This window comes from Channa argus, chromosome 22 (assembly GCF_033026475.1).
Source record: "Channa argus isolate prfri chromosome 22, Channa argus male v1.0, whole genome shotgun sequence".
NCBI lineage: Eukaryota > Metazoa > Chordata > Actinopteri > Anabantiformes > Channidae > Channa > Channa argus.
This window is the reverse complement of record NC_090218.1, coordinates 1,569,180-1,591,048: the sequence shown is the minus strand read 5'-3', so window position 1 is coordinate 1,591,048 and position 21,869 is coordinate 1,569,180. Positions and strand designations below refer to the sequence as shown.

At 37.3% G+C, this 21,869-nt stretch overlaps 1 protein-coding gene across 3 annotated transcripts; it reads left to right on the top strand.

Moving 5' to 3' along the window:
- On the top strand, positions 1–21,576 carry LOC137107636 (transcriptional regulator ATRX-like). 3 transcript variants are annotated; one of them, XM_067491397.1, is made up of 35 exons: positions 1–192; positions 1,868–1,974; positions 2,070–2,125; positions 2,929–2,957; positions 3,465–3,586; positions 3,929–4,045; positions 4,261–4,370; positions 5,197–5,264; positions 5,727–7,492; positions 8,240–8,306; positions 12,326–12,474; positions 12,681–12,839; positions 12,927–13,029; positions 13,886–13,973; positions 14,081–14,266; positions 14,500–14,644; positions 14,822–14,931; positions 15,096–15,239; positions 15,351–15,528; positions 15,622–15,759; positions 16,143–16,318; positions 16,410–16,527; positions 16,901–17,031; positions 17,113–17,186; positions 17,572–17,666; positions 17,751–17,907; positions 18,018–18,109; positions 18,190–18,295; positions 18,381–18,558; positions 19,380–19,571; positions 19,701–19,844; positions 19,934–20,005; positions 20,091–20,186; positions 20,884–21,012; positions 21,095–21,576. In XM_067491397.1, the coding sequence occupies exons 1-35, from the start codon at positions 173–175 to the stop codon at positions 21,185–21,187; spliced, it is 5,715 nt and encodes a 1,904-aa protein (XP_067347498.1). In that variant the 5' UTR covers positions 1–172; the 3' UTR covers positions 21,188–21,576. The 3 variants fall into 3 exon arrangements, with proteins under 3 accessions (XP_067347498.1, XP_067347499.1, XP_067347497.1); XM_067491398.1 differs by having other exon boundaries at positions 17,569–17,666; positions 18,193–18,295; XM_067491396.1 differs by having other exon boundaries at positions 17,569–17,666.
- The last annotated feature ends 293 nt before the right edge of the window (positions 21,577–21,869 follow it).

Below are 21,869 nucleotides of genomic sequence, written 5' to 3'. Positions count from 1 at the left end.
GAGGAAAACGTGCATTAAAAATACTGAAAAAGAGACAAGGCGAAGTCACTGGTTGTCATCTTTACTGTTTCTTATATCTTTGCTAATGGGATGCGGAGCGCATGTTGACCGCCATATTTCTGACAGACTAATGTGTTATCATGAGACGATAAGCATTTGAGATCTTCGCGATATGTGTGCAGCGATGCTCAGGTAAAAACAGCAGACTGAAATGTGTTCGTTTGCTAGCGATTCTAACGAATTAGCCTAGCAACAGGCTAGCCGGGTTAGCTAACAGCTAAGTTACGGGATAATAGACAAAGATAAGCCTATGCCGTTTCTCAATCAAACAATCGTAAGTGCTAGTTTAGCTTTAGGTAACATTAGCCACTAACTAGAATTAAGTAACGTGGGTATTAAGGGTGTAGAGTACGCGAAGTCATGTATTTGTTTTCAATACGTGCGTTTATGGCTTTTTTTTTTTCTTAAAGCAAATTAGCGTTATTTGTGGATCTAGCTAAATAAAAAGATGTATAGGCGCTGAACTGTTAAATAACGTTAGCGTTGCGCGCTACCAAGTTGCCAGTTACGTTAACTTTATGTTTAGTTTAACTAATCAGCCATCTAACGTTACCTTTGGGAAGATTACTTTGATGATGCAATGAACATAAACATCATTTCTAACTATTTTTAAATGACCCCAAAAGAGAATGAGCACGAAGTAAAGATTGAGCCAGTACCTATTTTGTCGTGACATGCTGCATAGTTTTTTCTTCAAATTTTAAGTCAGGTACGGCAAAGGTTGCCCTAAAATGCAAACAAAGCGCTACCACTTATTATGTCTGAGTTTATACTATAATCTGGTATAGTTTAATGCACCCCATGATTGATTGCGGGTAAGACTGTTCTAGTATTAATGGTAAACAAATACATAAAACTCTTAGTTTCCCTAATGTCCAGTGATTAACACATTCAGGTTAATTATAAGGAAAAACATTAAAGTTAATGCCTGGCTTCTGTTTTTGTCTGCTGTAATGGCTCTTATAAATCATGGGATCTGTAAATGTAAGGACAGATTAAATGAAACACAAAAATGTGGTACTCATATATTTTGAGAAACTGTTAACAAACTTATAGTTGCTTGTTTTCTGTAAATTAGGTCAAATCTGCACTGTTTGGCTGCATATGTAAAAGCTTTTGAAATGTAACAATCTTATCAGTGACTGCATTTACATGGACTTTTGTAAGCAAAGTTACAGTCGGCTGTCTTGGGAAAGCTGGTTTCCGAAATTGGGGCATTAGGGAAACCTGGTTTGCCCAGTTACTTTTCTGCCGTAGAACGCCCATTACTTTGCCATGTATATGCATAACCAGGTCAGCTTTACCAACTGCACATGTGCCAAACACATGCAGAGAGGGGGGGAGAAAAGTGAAAAAGCAGCATTTTCTGTCATTATACAGTTGAAATCTGAGGCCAGGCTTCTAAATAAAGTCAGAGTTCGAGGGGAAATCAGGTTAATCTCTGCTGCATGTATACATGGATTTTCCTTAACCAGGTTACTTAAGTGCAAACACCGTTTCCTGATTATCTGAGAAAGCTAGGTACCCCGGTACCTAGAGAACTTGAACAGTAGAGAACTAGAGAACTTCCTTCTAAAGAGAAGAAGTGCTATGACTGCCGCTCTTATGGTGCAATTGCAGATGTAATTGAGCAACTTTTGGCCCACTCACCTGTGGGTGTGGACTCTACTGCTTAAGTAGGAGCAATAAGCACAGGGATTAGTCCATTATGCTGCAGCCAGAGGCCCAGCAACAATGGAAATACAAACATTAATCAACTAGCTATTTGTAACACGTTTACTATAATGCTTTTCTGTCTTTACTGTAGCAATGCCCCTAGCAAGTTAAATGTTCTGGTCAACAAGCTGCACGAGTACATAGCTCACTCCAGTATTGAGGACAGCAGTGGGCCCCCAACCTCACGGGATGTTGATGGTACAGCTTTTCATTAATCTAATCATGGTTGCTGGGAAGTGGTGGGGATCTTGTCATGTGTACATGCTTAACAAACATTTATCTTCTGATAACAGGTCTGGCAAAGAGGCGCTGTTCTGTGGGAAACGTCACTGCTCAAACCACGACAGAGGTGTGTAAACATCTTGGTGTTTATTGTTTTAATAAGTATCAACCCTTTTTAATAAATGAGCTATTTGTTGCCAACAACACCAGTGAATAACATTATTTTCAGTTGCTGCAGATTTAATCCAGTGTTTACAAGGCTGAAATTTATTACCACGTTAAGAGTCTTTCTAAACTTGTTTTTAAGTTTGACAACTTGATACATAGAGAGCCTAAAGGAGTTGGGGCATTAATGTGGAAACAATTCAGAGAAGTGTAAAGATTGTTATCTATATACATAGCAGTCCAGTTTATGCAGAGTGAGTGTTGGAAACAATGACACCCTTGACCTGTAGCTGTGGTGAATGACATGATTTTTGTTTTCTTAACTTTCTGGGGTGCATCCATCCATAAAAAAATATTCCAAAAGTGCACTGCAAATACCTCTAAAGATTATTTAGCCACTTTAGCCTCACGCCACATTTTTTAGTTGGTGGGATTCCAATCCAACATGGTCTTTTGATGCTGCAAACTCTTTCTTAAAGAACCATATGAGCTCCATCTGCATGTCACTGTTGTATTTTTACATATCGTCTGACATCTGTCTTGTCAGTGTTCAATAGTCTCCTCCATCTACTCAGCGATTAGTGTTTGCTTTCTGAATTATTATATATTATATATAGATTATATTTTTGATCCCTAATGTTTTATTTACATGACTCATGGTCTCCTAGGAAGCAGTTTACATATCAAATTAGGTACTAGCTGCTGAGTATGCATTGCAAATTATTACCAGTTACACCTTAACTAACACACAGTCTTGCTTTGCAGGTAGGAGTGGATACTAAAAACTCAAGGAGGTGAGTTGTGAGTATGCTGCAAGCTTGAATTAAAAGCTACGGAATTGCACAGGGAAAAACACAAATGTAAACCTTCTGTAGATGTGCTACATAGTACATGAAATTTAGATATTTTTTGATACATAATATTTTGCTTCAAGTTGTATTCGTCTACAGCATGTAGGAATCAGAGGTGTGAGAAAAAACTTGAATGTTAACATTGTCATTATAATGGATCTCTGTGGAAAGCATACATCACCAGCAGCATGCTTACCTCACAGATTCACCTTAAAACGAGGAGCAAACAAATTACGCACATACACTGTAATTTAACTTTCAAACTATACCGCAGAACTGTGTCCTCCATATTGGGAGTTTCTTAAACAGTAACCAAAACGAGAGGAGGCTGACAAATTGTACCTACGTCCATATGCACAGAGCTGGTTGTCTCAAGGATGCATTGCTGTTTCCCATCATGCAGTAGCATTCCAAGTATTGTTGTCCATTTCCTATTCATTGATATTTCAGAAAACCATCTGTTGTTATAAAGCACTCTGGACTGGATGAATCTGGGGACTCAAATGCAAGTGAGGACATAGATTTACCAGTTAATGCAAATGGTCACCTTGATATCTCGAGACTGCCGAAAGGTAGGCTGCAACTTTTCTCAGCACAATAAATTACAATTACGTGTAAATTTTGTACAAGTTGAGGTGCATATAATGTAAATTGGAGGTTGGTTTTTGTTTATTTATGTACAGTGTTGCATGCTAGAACACTTATCGTCTACCCTTAGTCAAGTTTAATGTTAATTTATCTTTCCTTAGTTCTTCAAACCCTGTATGTGCTACATTCTGATTGCAAGTTAAAAAATACATTAACGGTTGATACAGTTCAGTCAATATGAATGAGTTGTTACAATTTATTATATCAGTGTAATTATATACTTATTATTGTTGTTTTAATTAAATATTGGTCTTTTTTTTATGCAGGCACTGTATTGGTCAGACCTGAACCTGTTGATAATGGAAGAGATGAATTTAGGGGCCCTGAGTTTCGCAGTCGTAAAGCGAATGTACTGCGGAAAGAGTTCTCAAGAAGACGTGGAGGTTAGTCGCTACTGGTTTGTCGTGAAGTTTAAGTTTAAGCTGCCTCAAAAGCTTCGGTTCCATTCTGCCCTGCTAACAGCAAGTTTCATTGGTCTTGTTTAGGGCCATCTTACAGGAAACATTTAAGTAGAGTTTAAACCAGATCTGTGGTAATCAGTCCCTCAAACCATATTTATAACTAAGTCATTGTAATGAAAAGTGCTGTGCTTTTGTAGGAGCTGAACACATGGGAATCGTCAGTTGCACCGCTTGCGGCCGACAAGTCAACCACTTTCAGAGAGATTCCTTCTATCGACATCCAGTTCTAAAAGTACTTATTTGTAAGGTCAGTTTGCTTGCTGATGCATCGGGAACATATTTTTGACATTTTATTCTGATTAATTTGTATTGAATTCTCATCGTTCCATTGGTACTTATGAAGATTTACAATTTTTCAAAATTCAGAAACCTTGAAAAACTGCCTGAATGTTTAGTGTCAGATGTAGAAGTGTGGCGTTTTTATTGAATTTATTGAATTTTGTTGAATAAAATGATAGTGACAACATTTTTGCACCCAGGAAAAAGTATCCATGCATTATGAGTAGAGCAGCTCCATAGCCACATAAATGGAATCACCAATTAATACTATACTTCTCTGTTTTGGACTTGGAGGGATGTTATTATTTTGACAAGAAGGGATATGAACTGTAGGTTAAAGAGTACATTATCTGGCTTCCCTTTTCAAAAATGATATTGTTAAAAATAGGGAAGTTACATAACTGAATGACTAAGGTGCATGCCCACTAGTTTAAGCTGTTTTCTTCCGAACCATTCAGTGGATAATTTAATTTAAACTAAAAAAATTAACATTAACAACCATGGTGGTTCAGTGTTTAGCCCTACTGCCAAACTTGTGACTTGTCCAGAGTGTACCCCATCTCTCACCCAATGGCAGCTGAGATTCCAGCCCCCCGCAACCCTGAACAGGATAAGTGGTTAAGATAATGGATGGATAGAATATTAACAAAAGGCAAAACATTTAAAAATGTGATTTCTGCATTGGAAATGTATGGAATTTAAAGTAAATTAGTAGTGATTTGCAAAGATTCCTTGCATTGCTCTTATTATAATTGTTTTCATCCAGACTGTAATTTGATGTTTTGTTTTGTCAGTCTTGCTACAAATATTATCTAAGTGATGACATCAGTAAGGATGGAGATGGAATGGATGAGCAATGCAGGTAAGTTTGTTATAGACCAATCAGGCATAACATTGTAACCACCTTTGAAATTTAATACAATCCAATACAGGGGCTCTCCCATGAATTCCACTTTTACAAGGTTATAATTTCTTATTTTTTAGGTTGAAACTGTCAGTAAGGTGATAATTCTACTGGGTTTATTATTGATGTCAAAGTGGGTAGTGGAGTCGAATTGGAGTGCATTATAAGAATCAGTGGTTCTAAAGTTTTGACTACCTTATTCATTTTAGAGTATCCAAAACATTATTATAATGCATATATATTTTTTAAAAGTAGAATTCATGGCAGATCCACTGTATAGGATTATATTAAATTGCACTAGTGGTCATAATGTTATGCCTGATTGGTTGAAGTGGAATTTAAACATGTTTTTACTTTATGAATTTCTTTGTCTGGAGCTTTTGCTGACTTTTACAACTGGTATATTTTTCTCTCATGCAGATGGTGTGCTGAAGGAGGCAACTTGATCTGTTGTGACTACTGTAGTAATGCCTTCTGCAAGAAGTGTATCCTTAGAAATTTGGGAAGGAAAGAGCTGTCTGGCATCTTGGAGAGCAAATGGTACTGCTATGTTTGTAGCCCGGAACCACTTTTTGACCTTGTGATGGCCTGCAATAATGTGCTCCAGAACATGGAGCAACTGTGGCAGCAACAGCGCAAGAGGAATCGAGGGGAGCTGGATAAATCTGGACTTTATGATTCACTGCCACACTTACCACAAAACATTCCTTTGGATAAATGGGATCACACTGGCATGGATGGCAGCGTGGTCTTTAATTATAACACTCTGCAGATTTCCAAAGACATTACCAAAAAGGCCAAACATTTAGTGGACTCCACAAACTCCTTAAACAAAACATTTGTCAATTTTATTCATACAGTGACAACAAGCAAGCAAACCACTGGTGTTCGCCAGCTGTATCTGAAGTCTTTTCTGGCGGTAGTTAAAGGCCTGCGAAAATCACTTATCGCACTCGAGGAAAGCCTTAAGGAGGAATTTAGTGACTTGGATGTTTTCAGCTTTTGGGAAAGGTTCTTCAATGATGACTTTGATACACAGGCAGTAACAGGAGCAGACACTGAGCTGGATGTATCTGATGAAAGATGCTTGAAAGACCTGCAGAAACTGGCAGGTGAACATTTTGAAGATGAGGACTCAGACTCAAAGGGCTTTACAGAGAGGATAACATCACACATCTGCCCTAGGGATGAAATGGATTCAGATTCACATGAAGAGAGAGAGGGGACACAAAAGACTGGCCTGAAGCTCTCTCAAAGTGGAGTCAACATGACAAAAAAATTAGTAGTGAAACTTACACCAGTACCTATGGAGCAGGAGCCTTTTTCTCATGCCTTGAAGATAGAGGAGGACATCCCCATAAAGCATACAAAGTCAGATGGAAAAGATATACCAAAAGAAAGAGAGAGTATATGTGCTAAAGCTGACAGAAAAAGCAACAATAACTCTAGTGCATGTCTACACTTAGAAGAAGAACAAGGCAATAGACGGTCTCCTCGTGTGAAAACGACACCTTTGCGTCGACCGAGTGATGTCAAAGTGAAGATGTCTTCTTCAGTAGCAGACAGCGACTGTGACTCTGACCCAGAGGAAACTCCCACTACAGTTCCAGCCAAAAAAAATGAAGAAAAAAGTCTGACCAGAGCAAGAGACGACTCGGACTCGGACGAAGTCCCTTCTGCTCTGCTTGAGCGAGCAGCTATGACACATAGCTCTGATGAACCCCAGAGTGATGAGGATGATGGAAAAGCATCAACTAATGTGGCCAAGAAATGTCTCTTTTGGCTAAATAAGAACACGCCCTTACGCTGCAAACGTAAGATTTTAGACTGCTCTCCCACGTCTGACTCAAGTGAAAGAAGAGTCAAACCTCGAAGGGAAAGTGGGACCGATTCCTCTAGTGATGATCAAGACTCACAGAAAAAAATACAACACTCTCATATGGTGAGGTCAATAGGGAAGCCTCACCTTGTCAAACGAAAAGAGAAAAGTGGGGCTAGAAAGCAGGGTAGGATACAGGCTGGGAAGTCAAAGACTAAGTCTAGTCAGGAAAAGATGGAGTCATCATACTCTTCAAGCGAAGATGAACGTGATGATGATTTGGGAAGTGACGGAAGTGAACAGAAGATGAAGCCCATCACTGAAGATGTGGCCTTACTGGGGGCAGCAGCATTCCATCACTCATCGGGTGAGATTTCCATTTAGAATTATCTTTCAAGGTCCATGACAATGGTTCTTTTGAATGTGGAGTGAAAATTTGATTTTTTTCCATCTTATTCATCACATGCAATTGTTACACATACTATAATCACTATTTTCAATGGTATCAATAAGTATCAATGAAAATGGGGCACTTTTTATAGATTTTCCGTTCAGTGTTGTTCATTGGCCTGAAATTTTTTTTGTTCACTGAAAAAAAATACGAAAGCTTAAAAACTCCACTACAAACTACCTGCTCAGCACCAAACAGCAGATAAACACAGAGCAACAAACTGGTGAAAATCATGGTGTATTCAGCAGCTGAAGAGCCAGGCATTAACCTCAGGTTTTGGTGGCCACCAAAGACAGCTACAAGAGTTAATCAAGGAACCGTTGTCTTACGCACAGTGTGTCTGTGGGGAATTTGTCTGCACAAAATGTTTTTCTTAAGTTAGACAGAGGCTACACTGTGAATATGCTGTATATACAGTAACAATTCAATTCAATTTTATTTATATAGTGCCAATTCACAACAAAGTCATCTCAAAGCACTTTACAGAATAAAGTCAAGACCATAAAGATGTATAGAGAGAACCCAACAATTCCCCCCTTGAGCAAGCCCTAGGCAACAGTGGAGAGGAAAAAACCCCTTTAACTACTACCAGCAATATACATTTTTATGAGGTAGTTTGTCTTTGTCCTTTAATAATTTTAATAACATCTTTTGTTTTTGCAGGAGATGAGGAGCAATCTGGGCCCTCATGGGCAGCAGCAGCAGAAGAAGATGATGATCCAGAAAATAGGTATGGTTCAAAAAGCCCAGATGTAGAGTTTGTAAAACACCCTAGATGTGGACGAAAGGCTGCAACTTCAAATCCTGACCTCTGTGCAAAAACTAGCAACACCCATGTCATTAAAACTCAGTTGCAGTCTATTCAGACACGACCAAAACGTAGCTGCAGTAGAACCCCAACAATCAAATACACATTTTAAGAGGCACAGTGTGAAGCAGTGAGACTGACGCTTGTTTAGAAAAAGCTGTTGAAGGAAAAGCAACACACTGCTCTCTGTGTTTTACGGAGAACTCAGTATACATGTAAATGCCAGACATATGTGTTCAACAAGTTGAAATCTAATTTGTATTATTATTTCTTATACTTGCATTCTATACTTGGCAATTAAGCTTGTATTGTATGGAAACTTGGCAAACGACCGACTTTTGCTTGCACAGGTCCCATCATACATTTCAACGATGACGCTTATTTTGCCTCACAGCTAATTTTAATGTATTACAGGCATGTTTTCAGTGGTAGTCCTTCATATTTGAAGAGTTTTGAATTGCATTGTACGTTGTTGTTATTACAGAATGTACAAGTACCTCCACTGAGCAGGAGTGTTAACTTAAATATTCTTATTTACTGGTGAAGTATAAAGTTTGAAGCTTTGCCTGCCAGAGAAATTACGCACATGTACTTACCAAATACATTTAAAACAAGTGTTTTTGTTTTGTTTTCCATGGACTGTTCAATTTTGAGCAATGTTTTGTGTTAATATACTGGAGGCAAGGCTGACTAAGTTGTGTAAACATGTGCATAAGATTTGTCACCTCGAAAATCCTTTTTGTGATTTTCTGCTCTAAAATTATTCCTAAATTGATCACATATATGGCTGTGCAAATGTACTCTATTCCCATTTTTATGCTTTTTTGGTGGGGGTGGGTGGCACAAAGGTAAACTTTAAAGTCTAATTTGATGTCACAAAATATATTTAATAATGATTTTATTATTATTATTATTATATTACAGTTATGTCAGTTTCACAAATGTTCCTGCGTTAGATACTGGTGTTCATGCATTATATCAGTCTGCTGAATAACTGTACTTTGAAAAAATTAAATATAAATATATTTAAATCTCAGGATTTGTTATAACCTGGCATGTACTTTCTTTTCTTGAAAGATTGGGAGGACATGCAAGCTACTAATGGAGTAGATAATATTAAAAAAAAGTTTATTACTGAAGCTCCAGAATCTGGTACTATATAACAACACTGCTGGGTCACTGACACTCTACAGTCACACCCCAAATCAGGCTTTACAGCAGGGTGACACTCATTAGATGTGAGTGCTCTGTTGTAGGACTGAATAAAGCTAGAGCATGTGATCGATGTATTCATCTGGCACTCAAAGTATTTTACTGGCTTACTGGCTTATCATATCAAAACTCTGATTTCCCTAAATCATCTCAATGCCAGTATAGTCTATTGGACTACGATAGGTGGAGCTGTCATTCAGCTTTCCTGTCTGTTTATTTGTATTATCATTTTGCTGTTAGTGTATAAACACACACTTATGCAGCACTGACCTTAGATCTTGTCTGAATATTAAGTGTCTGGTCAGTGCTGCTATCACATGTGAACATATATGTTTGCATACAGAAATATGTTGTATTATATAAATAAGTTTACATTTATTTTTCAGATTTCTTTTATTTTTTAATATTCATGTCATTTACCAAAATCTTTTCTCACTGACATTGGTGCTTTCACAGAGATTCTTTTAATGTCTTGGCACATTCAAATTATAAAGCTTTTTCACTACTGTATCTCTAGTAGTATGTCTCCATACACACAGTTTTATATTTTGGGCTCTGAGATTTGTGACTCAACCCCAGTATAGTGGAGGATAATACAATTCTGTTATTACTGCTTGGGGCCTGGGTCTGAAGAACAAATTAAGGTGTGTTTAGAGACCTCAGTGTTGAAATTGAAGGTTATGTGATTTCCTCTGACCCAGAAAGCCTCTACAAAAGGTTACACAAGATACACCTGTAAAACGGAAACAACTAAAGAAGAAAATCCACCAATTACCTGCATTCAGAAATTCCATTGTTTCCTTACATTGAGGCTATTGGTGGCAAAAAGTTTTGAAAAGCTGCATCAACATGCAGTTTGTTTTCTTATAGATCATGTTTGAGCAACTGACCAGCTGAGAAAGAAAAACCTTGATTGTATTTTTGCTATAATGTATGTATGTGTCCAGTGAGATGCTTTAATTGGTAATTGTGTGTCCTGTCCTCCCTGGGCATCCATACTCAAAGCACATTTGATAAACATTTCTGTCAAAGACACAAGTGTCTTGGTAATTTTGCAGACCTTACCGTAAGCATTGTTCTTCAGAACCATCACAGTATTTCAGTATGATTTACCCCACTTTCTATGCACAAAGTACACATATCTGCTGACCATTTTCTAAAGCACACTGTAGCTTCATAAACTTAAACTGATCAATGAATTTGCTGAGACTTAGACCGCACTTGACAGAAACTAGCTTGTTAACGAGGCTCCCAGTTCAGTGCTCCTTAATGTTAATGTAGACATTGTATATCTGAGATTTAATGGTGGACTTTAGAACTACATCAGTATAATGAAAAAGTGACCAAATTTACATTACGCCTTTAAATGATACCCATGTGTGTTTCTGATATTTTTTTCCAGGTCGGATTTTCTGACAGTACAACAATGAATGCAGTGCTTTTAGACTGCAGTCACTTAAATCTCGGACATTGTCACCTCCTATTGGTGCTAAGTTTTTTTTTTTTTCTTCCCCCTTTGTAAAGGTTAAACTGCAGCGACATCACAAATTTGTCTTTAGGTAAATGGTCAGCAGAAATGTAAAGTTTACACTTTTTATAGTTAGTGCGCTGCAATACACAAATGACTGTTACTTTGTTTTGAAAACCTCACAATCTGATTACTGATGGCAGCAAAGCCAAATTCCTATGTGACCCTATATTCGTTGAAACCTGGTAAATTACATCGTAGACTCATACTGATCGGTTACTGCTGCTGTCTTAAAGCACCTTCATAAATTATAATGCAACAAAGCCTCACAAGATGTTGCATTTAATTTCAGTAAAAATGACCTAAGTTCAGTGACCTGTACTATAGGATCAGTCCTGTATGTGCAGCCCTTATGTCCCATATAAGTCTTTTTATCCTCAATTATCTTAGGATGTTACAGGTCAGCCTGCACTAGGAACTGTGCATTGAGCATAGGTAGATGTAGAAAAGGCATATATATAAATATTATATTTAATATTGAGTGACTGATAGACAAAACTTTAGGTGCTCTTTTTTTTTTTTAAGTGTTTTCATGAACTATCGTTATGTGCAGCATATTTATTTACACACTTTTTTTTTAGTAATTTGTTGTTTCTGTAAGCATATTATTCTCCATCTTTAAGACAAGCATGTATATCTTTACTGCTAACTGCCATGATTGGATGAACTACGCAACAGTATATATATATATTTTTTTTTACGAACAAATGCCTGTTGGACATGAGGAAGCAAAAATCTATGTAGGAAAAAAGTAATCCGTCCCTGTTCCCAAAAGAAGAAAAACATTTAGAATGTCCCTCTGTTTTGATTTTTGTGAAGAATACATGTTTGTTGTAATAAATTCTTACTCAAAAAGTCTCCGTCTCCTTGTTATCTCATTTCCCCCCCCCCTGCGGTTATAGTAAATATGACTTTGAGACCGTTTATTTTAATTGGTCCGTGACTTGACTAGTAGAGGTTTAGGTTTTGACACAAAATGTTTGACAAGAAGTGACTCACTACAAAGATTTCAACAGCTCATAGATTTTTGGCACCTAATCAGCACTTCAAGAATTATTTTTGTTAAATATTATATTCAACTGTCATTAAAGAGATTTTGATCTTGCCTTGTAACAAGTATAACAATATCAAGCTGAAGATAATGTAACTGATGATTAAATGAACTTCAGGCACCTTTTCCTTCTTTTCTACCTTTTGAAAGAATCGCTAAGAAAATGCTATTGGCCCAAATCAAAGCCAACTACTCCAGTGATGATATCTCGTCGGATGAGGAAACACAAGATGAGTCTGAGTCGGAGGGTGACAGGGAGTTCAATCAAGACAATGAAGATAATGGAACAGATGACAGCGGTAAGTAATTTTATTTTTTTTAAATTAGCACTATTTAGATTTAACACTTTTTTTTTCTTGTGCATCTTTTTTTTATAAGCACAAGTGTTAATTTCTGATTTTAGTCTTAATAAGTCAACAACTGAATTGGATCTTTGTACTTTTAATCAGTTGTATTTTGTGGATAACACAAGGAGAGATGATAATATAACATATTTTTGCTGCAGAAGAAGATGTTGCTTCAAATTCGTCTGACGCCATGTCTGATGGTCCCAACTTGAGGCACCATCTTCTTCGTCTCAAACTAACCTTAGAAGAGAAAACATCGCAGAATGAAGTAGGAAAGTGCAAGAGTAAGACAAGAGCCAGCAGCAAACACCTGAACTGTAAGGACACCTCTAACATTATACACCTAGTCTGCCTGAACAGGGAATACCTACCTTTCTCTAATGTCTGTTTTGATTTTTGTCAAGCTGACCATGAGAGTGAGAGTGTTGAGTCTGCGCTGGATAACCTTGGGATGAGTGAGGAGCTAAGTCAGTCAGAGGATGAGGCTAGTGAAAAAAAGAGCCAAAGGTACACTATATTTCAACAACAGCAAAGTAGTACAATTTGAATTCTTTCAAATTTTGATTTTGATTTTGATTTTGTTATACATGCTACAAGTAGCAGCGATTGAATAATGGCAACTAATGAAACTGCGTAATAATAGCACAAGTAAGCGAGGTTTACAACCTCAGCAAAGGGACTTGGTCATGTCTGTTAGCAATATCTCACAAAATGCTTGACAAGACGGTATACCAGCAAATCCCCCCTTAGTTTACTGAGTCAAGATGCAGGTGGGTTTTAATTGATACAAATTTAGGGTTTCATTCATGAATGCCATCTTTTTTAAGATGTAATATAACTAACTAACTAACTAAATTGATATGTATATATATGAGAAAATAATTTGAAAAAAAGAGGTGGACGTACTGAATTGTCGAGACCTGATCCAGATTTTAATTTAAATTATGGCACAATATGAGGTTGCTTTAGACTGTAGGGTGTTGATTATAGAGTTAAATGCATCCTCCTATTTGAAATAAAAAGAGTAAAACAAAAACATTTTTTCCATCAACACAAAAGTATAAATGGAATGCAAACTTTTGCATTGATATAGTTATTTTTGCATCAACTTACATTGGAATGGCTATAATGGGATGCAGACTAGAACCTTAACATAATATTATTGATAAATGTCTAAAAATTAGGTTTAATTTGTTTCCGATAAAATAATTTGCATTTGCATTGTTAACATCCAAGTTCAGAGTTATGAATACTCTGTATACACAACTTACTGTTGTGTACATATACTGTTCTTTATACAGACTTCAGTGTATACTGAGTAGGTGTAATACATGAAATTTAATTTCTCTTTCCTCCTTTCTAGCTCCAGCTTACTTAACAAATCACAAGATGGTTATGAACAGACAAAACAAGTGCCCTGTATTTGGTTGTCTGATTCCAGCAATGAAAAGGTAGTTGTTTACCAACCCGATCTGTATCTGCCCTTCTCTAATAATTTAAAAATTGAGTTGTCTTTGATGTATAATTGTCATATTGCTTGATGGAACTTTTTGTGAAGAGTGACCAAGAGTTGGAAGATGAGAGCATCAGTGATAGCAAGGGAACTCCCAAAGGACGCAAAAAGATCCGCAAAATACTGGACGATGTGAGTCTTTGTGCTGAGACCCAGGAAGCTCTGAGAGAGGAGGAGGAGAGATGCAAACGGTTGGCAACCAGGGAGCAGCAGATGGAGGACAGGCGAGAGGTACTGCATACACCGCAAGCCAAACAGGCTAATCAACTCTTAAACTTAAACTTTACAGTAGATTAATGTTCAGCTTTCTACTGCTAGGCCTGCTCTTAAGATACTCTGTGCCTAATGATGAATACACAATACATAAAGGTTTTATTGCACAATGGCACTTCTGATAGGATGTTTTCTAAAAGAAGGAGCAAAAGGACAAAATGCTGACTCTCGTTATCGGCTTCACTTTTCAGATAAAAGTTATAGAGGATGAGCTGTCTCAAGTAGTGTGTCCAATCACCACCAAGCTGATCCTAGATCAGGATGAGGAGACCAAGGAGCCTCTTGTTCAGGTGCACAGTAACCTGGTGACGAGGCTGAAGCCTCACCAGGTGGATGGTTAGTTTGTGCTCTTTTTACTAATGTTGCTTTAATATTATACACAGTAAAGGTATGTAAATGGAAAAACTAACATTATTTAATTAGTTACCTGTAGCCTGTGCTATTAGTGGTGCATTTCCACACTTCAGTACATTTTTGTGTTCAGCCAAAGCTTTACTCTTTATTCTCCTACAGGTGTTCAATTTATTTGGGACAGTTGTTGTGAATCTGTGAAGAAGGCCAACTCTTCTTCTGGTTCAGGGTGTATACTGGCACACTGCATGGGCCTGGGGAAGACTCTGCAGGTGAAGACATACACATGCACCAGTAGTATTATTGTTTGCTTTTATTAGACAATGAATACCCAACCATTTAGAGTTACTTTACTTTCTTATAAGTCACATCAAAATTGGACATGATGATCACATAAGAGATGGACAGTGTCCTTAACTTTCTTGATCATCTATAGGTGGTAACGTTCCTCCACACGGTGCTGCTTTCAACAAACTTGAAATTTAAAACTGCCCTAGTTGTGTGTCCACTTAACACCATCCTCAATTGGATCAGCGAGTTCAAGAAATGGCAGGACAACATGGGAGAGGATAAAGTCAAGGTATTCAACACACGCAATGTGGTAAATCATAAATAAACGATAGTACATTTTTATGCTTCAGATGTGCTCAAACACATGTCCATTTGTCGTTATTGGCTCAACATGTTACAGGTTACGGAACTGGCTACAAAAAAGAACTTTTCCGAAAGACTAAGAGCTCTGCAGAGGTGGCAGAGAGATGGAGGTGTTATGATAATGGGTTATGAGATGTACCGCATGCTGTCCCTAGGGCAGAAAATCAATGATGAGGGGTGCAAGAAAGAGTTACAGAGCATACTGGTGGATCCAGGTACAGTAACTTTGTAGAATAATCATTTGTAAAACTTTTGTGTCATTCCTTTCCTCAGCTAATTGATTGTGATCTGTAACTGATTTTCTTTAGGTGCGGACTTTGTGGTTTGTGATGAGGGGCACATCCTGCGCAACGTCTCATCAAATATCTCCAAAGCTATGAATGCCATTAAGACCCAACGTAGAGTGATCCTGACTGGCACACCATTGCAAAATAACCTGGTTGAGTGTAAGTCTGCACTGCAACATCATATTTGATGTATCAAAGGAGGGCAGATTTTTTTGTTGTTGAACCAATGTGATTTTTTTTTCAATTAGCTGTTGACAGATTTTTTTATGCATTTCTTTTTTCTACTTCCTGAGTATTTGTTGAAAATGCAGCACAGCTGAATCTTGGTTCACTGTTAGTCATATTTACATATAAAATGGCCTATTGGCATTTGGAGAAAGCTTTGTTCACTGAAATATGTTAACCTACATAATGAATGTTTAAGTGAGACCAGTAACAAACTGTTACATTTACTAACATTGCAAATCTTATAGAGTAAAAAATGAATGTGTGTATGTATATTTCATTTAAAAATATTTATGTAGCATATCGTGTTCACACAGATCACTGCATGGTCAGTTTCATCAAGAGAAATCTTTTGGGCTCACTGAGTGAGTTTCGAAACCGCTTTATCAACCCTATAGCAAATGGCCAGTGTGCGGACTCCACGCTGAAAGACGTCCGAATCATGAAGAACCGAGCTCATGTACTTCATGCTATGTTGGCTGGTTGTGTGCAGGTAAACAAACAATATTGCCAGATGCACAGTTTCAGTACAGTGTGGTTTTCTATTCCAACTCTTACAACAGTTTGTTTATCTTTCTTTCCAGAGAAGAGATTACTCAGAGTTGACCCAGTTTCTTCCTCGCAAACATGAGTATGTGCTGGCTGTGAGGGTTTCCCCTCTTCAGTATAAGTTGTACCAGTACTACCTAAACCATGTCACTGGTAAGATGTAAAGAAACTCAAACTAAATAAGAGACCACACCTATCTTTTGTGATTTCCATTAAGAAGTATTAAATGATTTATTTGCTGTGACAACTTAACTGAAATCTATGTATTTAGTGACTACTTTCCTCCATGTTGTAGTTAATTTATAGAAAAATATAGGAGTCCCTAGATATGTACTATAAGGAACTATGTATAGAGATAATTCTAATAAAATTAAGACTTAATGAAGTCACTCGTTTCACTGATTCATCAAGGCATGTATTTATGTTCCTTCTCAAGAATTATAAATACATCGTGTCATTTTGTTTTGGTGATTTCATTCAAATTTGCGTTCAACCATCTAAAGTATAATCATGCTTGTTTTACCAGGTGTGGGTTTCATGAAGACCAGAGCAGCGCACAGGACTGGAGCAAATCTGTTTAAGGACTTTCAGGTACTGAGCCGAATTTGGACTCATCCTTGGTGCCTTGAGCTAAACTACATCAGGAAAAAAAACAAGGTACCTCGAGCACACATTCATGCCTGAGATAATGTTGAATGTTAAAAATTTTATTTCACACTTCAGTGGATTTTTATACAGGGACATTTTGAAAAGAAGAATCAAGTGAAAGGAGCTGCTCTGCTGAGAAATGAAGAAAATATTCTGTCTGAGAAGTAAGGTCTACTACGATAATTTCACACTCAACATGTTACTGTCAGATCATTTGTTTCTCATCTGCACCAATCCTGGTTTATTAAAACAGACTTTGGGACCTTTACTGTCTGTTTGGAAGCTATGTTCAGTTAGGTCGGGGTTTCTCTAGTGATATCAAAGGAAATTCATGTACTGTAAACAGCTTTATATACAGTTTAACTGCAACTCTGCAATAAATATGGAAAACATGTCATAGACTAGGTATTGTATACAGACTAATGGCAGTAAATACTTTTTTTAATAATTAAATTATAAAAGTTAAACAAACAGAGAGTAGCAGGTACTTCTACCCACTTCTCAACCTGATTTTATAATTTACATTTCTTTCTTTTCTGCCGGGAGAAGTAGACTGAGATCCAACAATGAAAAAGACGGGAATAACCCCAATGACTGCACATTGCTTACTGTTGATGTATCCAAAGATGTCCCGGCAGTGGAAGGTATATAAGCACCATGGGTCACTAATATGCTAACTCGGCAACCTGGATGCTAATATAGTTTGTTTTGTGTTATATTATGTGTAGGAGAGAAAGCAACCCACAGCCCCAGGCCTCAGAGTCCATATGAAGACTGGTACAAGCATTTTCTGACTGAAGCGGACACCAAGATCCCTGAACACTCAGGGAAGATGGTGCTGTTGTTTGAGATCCTCAGAATGGCTGAAGACCTGGGGGATAAAGTGTCAGTTATCATCTGGACTGAAACAAATTTAAACACAAATACACTGTAAGGGGTTCTGTCAGTATTCTGACTGGTGATCATATCTAATCAAATCCATTTTTATGTTTTAGGCTTGTGTTCAGTCAGTCCTTGATCTCATTAGACCTGATTGAGGATTTTCTTGAGGCATCTCACCGTGCCAGAGACCAATTATCATGCAAAGGTATTATTCCGTTTATAATATTGCATTTAAAAATGTCTGACTTCGTGGTGCTCAAATTTTGTTCTTTTTTGGTCTAAAAGCAGGCAGCTGGATTAAAGATGTTGATTATTATCGTCTTGATGGCTCCACCAGTGCCGTGTTAAGGAAGAAATGGGCAGATGAGTTTAACAATGCTGACAATATCCGGTACGGCTCCTCTCACTTGTTACAGATGGTGAGATCAAAGCAGAATGTTTCACAGTTTGAACCACATATTATCGACTTATTTCAGTGGGCGATTGTTTATCATCTCAACAAGAGCTGGATCGCTCGGCATCAACCTCGTGTCTGCCAACAGAGTCATCATCTTTGACGCCTCATGGAATCCTTCGTATGACATACAGAGCATTTACAGGGTGTACCGCTTCGGTCAGCTAAAACATGTGTTTGTTTACCGCTTCTTGGCTCAGGTAAGCTCACTGGTTACTTTGATTTAGAGTATAATGTGTTCAGTCAGATAATTTGATAATGTTGAACATCAAACAAAATCACTGTAACGTGGACAATCTTCAGTTTGGAAGGCACTGGCTGCATGGTTTCAGAAAAATGTTATTATGTTTTAGTGTTGTCCATCCTTCCCATTGTTGTTAACATGGTATCACACAAATGCCTTGATAGAACTTCTAAATATTAAGTACAAGCATCCACTAAGGGTGAACTGGTAAGAGTTTGGTGGTCAAAGGTCAGGGTCATTATAACCTCACATCCATCACATTCTCGTGAAAGCAATATAACAATTGTATTACATCTGGCACAAACTTTCATTTTTACTCATGAATGAGCTCATTAGACTATGACTCTGGACACGCATGCATATAAACTGCAACTTGACTGATTTGCAGCACATTATACTGGGATGCTGTATTTCTAGTTTATTTTGTTATATTTAAATATACAGTGATTTCAATCAATATATTATCTATTGTCCAAATTCCCAGTAAACAAGACTTCATGGTAGCATTTTGTCTTTTGGGACAAAATGTAAGGCTTGTTGCTGGGCTGCATTATAAATGGGAAAATATAAATATAAAATGGAAAGAAGGTTGCAGATTGAGAGGATTTTTTTATTTTGTTGTTTTGATGCTAAATTGCCTTTAAATTGAAATGAACAAACATTAGTTTAGTAGGCACAGCCAAAAAAGTGCTGTGTATGGATTTCCTGGGGGTGCTATATTTTCACTTAAAAAGCATTTTGTCTTGCTTATTAATGCTGTAATATTTTTATCTCTAGGGGACCATGGAGGAGAAGATCTACGATCGTCAGGTGACCAAGCAGTCTTTGTCCTATCGAGTGGTGGATCAACAGCAGATTGAGCGGCACTTCACCCTTTCTGAACTAACTGAGCTTTACAATTTTGAGCCAGACCTGCTGGATGACCCAAACTCAAAGACAAGCAAGAGAACAACTTCTGTTTTGCCAAAAGTGATGCCACTGTCTTTATTTTCCAGTTTCTGTTTTAATGTCCTGAAAATATGACACACAGTTCTCTGACAAACACAACAAATTGAGGCCTAAAATTATTGATTTATTTTTTGTTTCTTTCTTTGTCAGGATACAGTCCTGGCACGGTTATTAGAAACCTGTAAAAAACATATAGTATCGTACCACGAGCACGAATCTCTGCTGGACCATAAACAAGAGGAGGAGCTCAGTGAAGCAGAACGCAAAGCTGCCTGGGCTGAATACGAGGCTGAGGTAAATAGCTGCACACTGCTAAGCATAAACTGTCATGAGCGGGAGCACGAAGGGCTTACTTTGTCTACATAAATGTGTCTTTTCCTCAGTCAAATACAGCAAACACTTCAGGCAGCTTGAGCCACGACACCTTGAATATGAAGACCAATGAGCAGCTATTGGTATAAATATAATCTTCTAAAACCTTTCAATAGATATTACTGCTGGTTATTTTGTATAAGATGTGACTTAAAAATGTGTTGGCAGGAATTACTCAACAAGGCCAGAGCCAATGTATCACTGGCCTTCCATTCACTGCAGGGAATGATGTCTTACACGATTCAGGACTACATGTTAAAAGTGGTAAGTGACCTTGGCATTAAAATGGTATATTTAATATTATAAAATAAGGCTCCATTTAACTAATGAAGTTTCATTTTATGACATTACGTTTTAGCTTTAATGCAAATTTGATACACTAACTTCAAATTCAGGATACATTAATGAATAAATTCCAGTATTTACATAAATCGTTGAATTGCAGCACACCCACAAAGGTCTAATATATCCATAGATGCTAATGCTAGGATAACTGTATATCATCTTACAGTACCATCTAATTCCCCAAATCTGCCTTCTGCAATGACGAAAATCAGAAAAGAATCACCAGATTTTCAGAACATAGAACAAGCAAAGCATTCTTAAATAAATGTGTCACACATTAAGTACCCTTTTTATAAAAAAAAATAAAAAAAGCTGGTAAAGTCTAAATGTTTTTAATGTTGTTAAAAAAAGATAATAGAATTATGTTTAAAGATAATAAAACCTGTGTTGAGTATTTTTTCTCCGTTGAAGTCCAAGGCGTGCTGTTACCTGCAGATTAGCTTGGTTTACCTGTGCACCGACACACAAAGCCGAATTTAAAATAATGTATGACATAAGAAGATGGCTGATAACAGGATGCAAATTGCACATAATACAAAACCCTAGGTTCACATAAGTTGTTTGGAATAGTCTTTTATAGCTAATGTGTATGAGCACTTATTTGTTTATGTTGCAGCGACAACAGTACCCTGACCTCTCTGACGACCACATTAAGATCAAGGCTCAGCTTTGGAATATGTATGATGAGAAGGAGCAGGAACGTAGACAGGCCCTTTATCGAGATGCTCTTGCACAGCAACAATCGGTAAATCATTTTACACGTATGTCTTTACATACTGTCTACATAAAAGTAGCAAATTTCAGTTTTCTATTATGTCTCTCTTTAGCTCACACTCAGCATTCAGACCATACTGAGCAGTCGAAGAAATCCAGCTTTGCAGATGATTGTGGACTCTGTGAACCAGCTTGGACAGACTTAAACCTAAATATTGTAGTAGCGGGAAAAAAGTGGTGCCTTTGTTATCCATCATATCACAGAGACCTTTTTAAACATTGCTTTGCCAGTGAACTGAATGTATGTTTTTAATATATTTTTTGAAAAGAATTAAAATTTAAGTGTTGGATTTTACAATAACATTGCTCAGGTACACTGACAGTATAGTTTGCAACATTTTGGGCACTTTAACTTATGCGTATCAATAAATTATATAAATGTGCTTTATAATTGACAGAAACTTGGTTATTCTTCAGCTGCTTTATACCAGAAAAATACCAAAAACTTTTTTGCTGTTTATCCTTAAGGGATTATCTGTTGACTTATGTTTATTACAATCTTTCTGCTGTAAGATTAATAAACAAAATTAGCTCTTATTGTGTTACTATTTATATTTTTTGTGAATCTAGAATGCCATCTCACATCAGCAGCTTGATAAAAACCTCTTGATAAAACCACAACATAAGGCAATCATATCGCTCTGCTTAAGAAGAAACCAGAAGAAACAGAGCAGCTGTTCACTGAGTAGGTCCCAAGAGAGTAAGGCTCCTCACTCTGAAGTTTATTTGTTAATTACTGATTCTTAGCCAGCTGCAGTGTTGAAAAAGCTTCAAAGTTCCCCTCAGGCTCCACCTCAGCTGATGCCAGTGCAAAGAGCAGTGTATATA

Excerpts from the sequence above, each read along its gene's own strand:
- LOC137107636 (XM_067491396.1), top strand. The coding sequence starts at position 173 with ATGTGTGCAGCGATGCTCAG. Across the intron at positions 15,529-15,621 it reads GAGCATACTGGTGGATCCAG|GTGCGGACTTTGTGGTTTGT; the intron begins GTACAGTAACTT and ends GATTTTCTTTAG. Across the intron at positions 18,110-18,189 it reads AGACCAATTATCATGCAAAG|CAGGCAGCTGGATTAAAGAT; the intron begins GTATTATTCCGT and ends TTGGTCTAAAAG.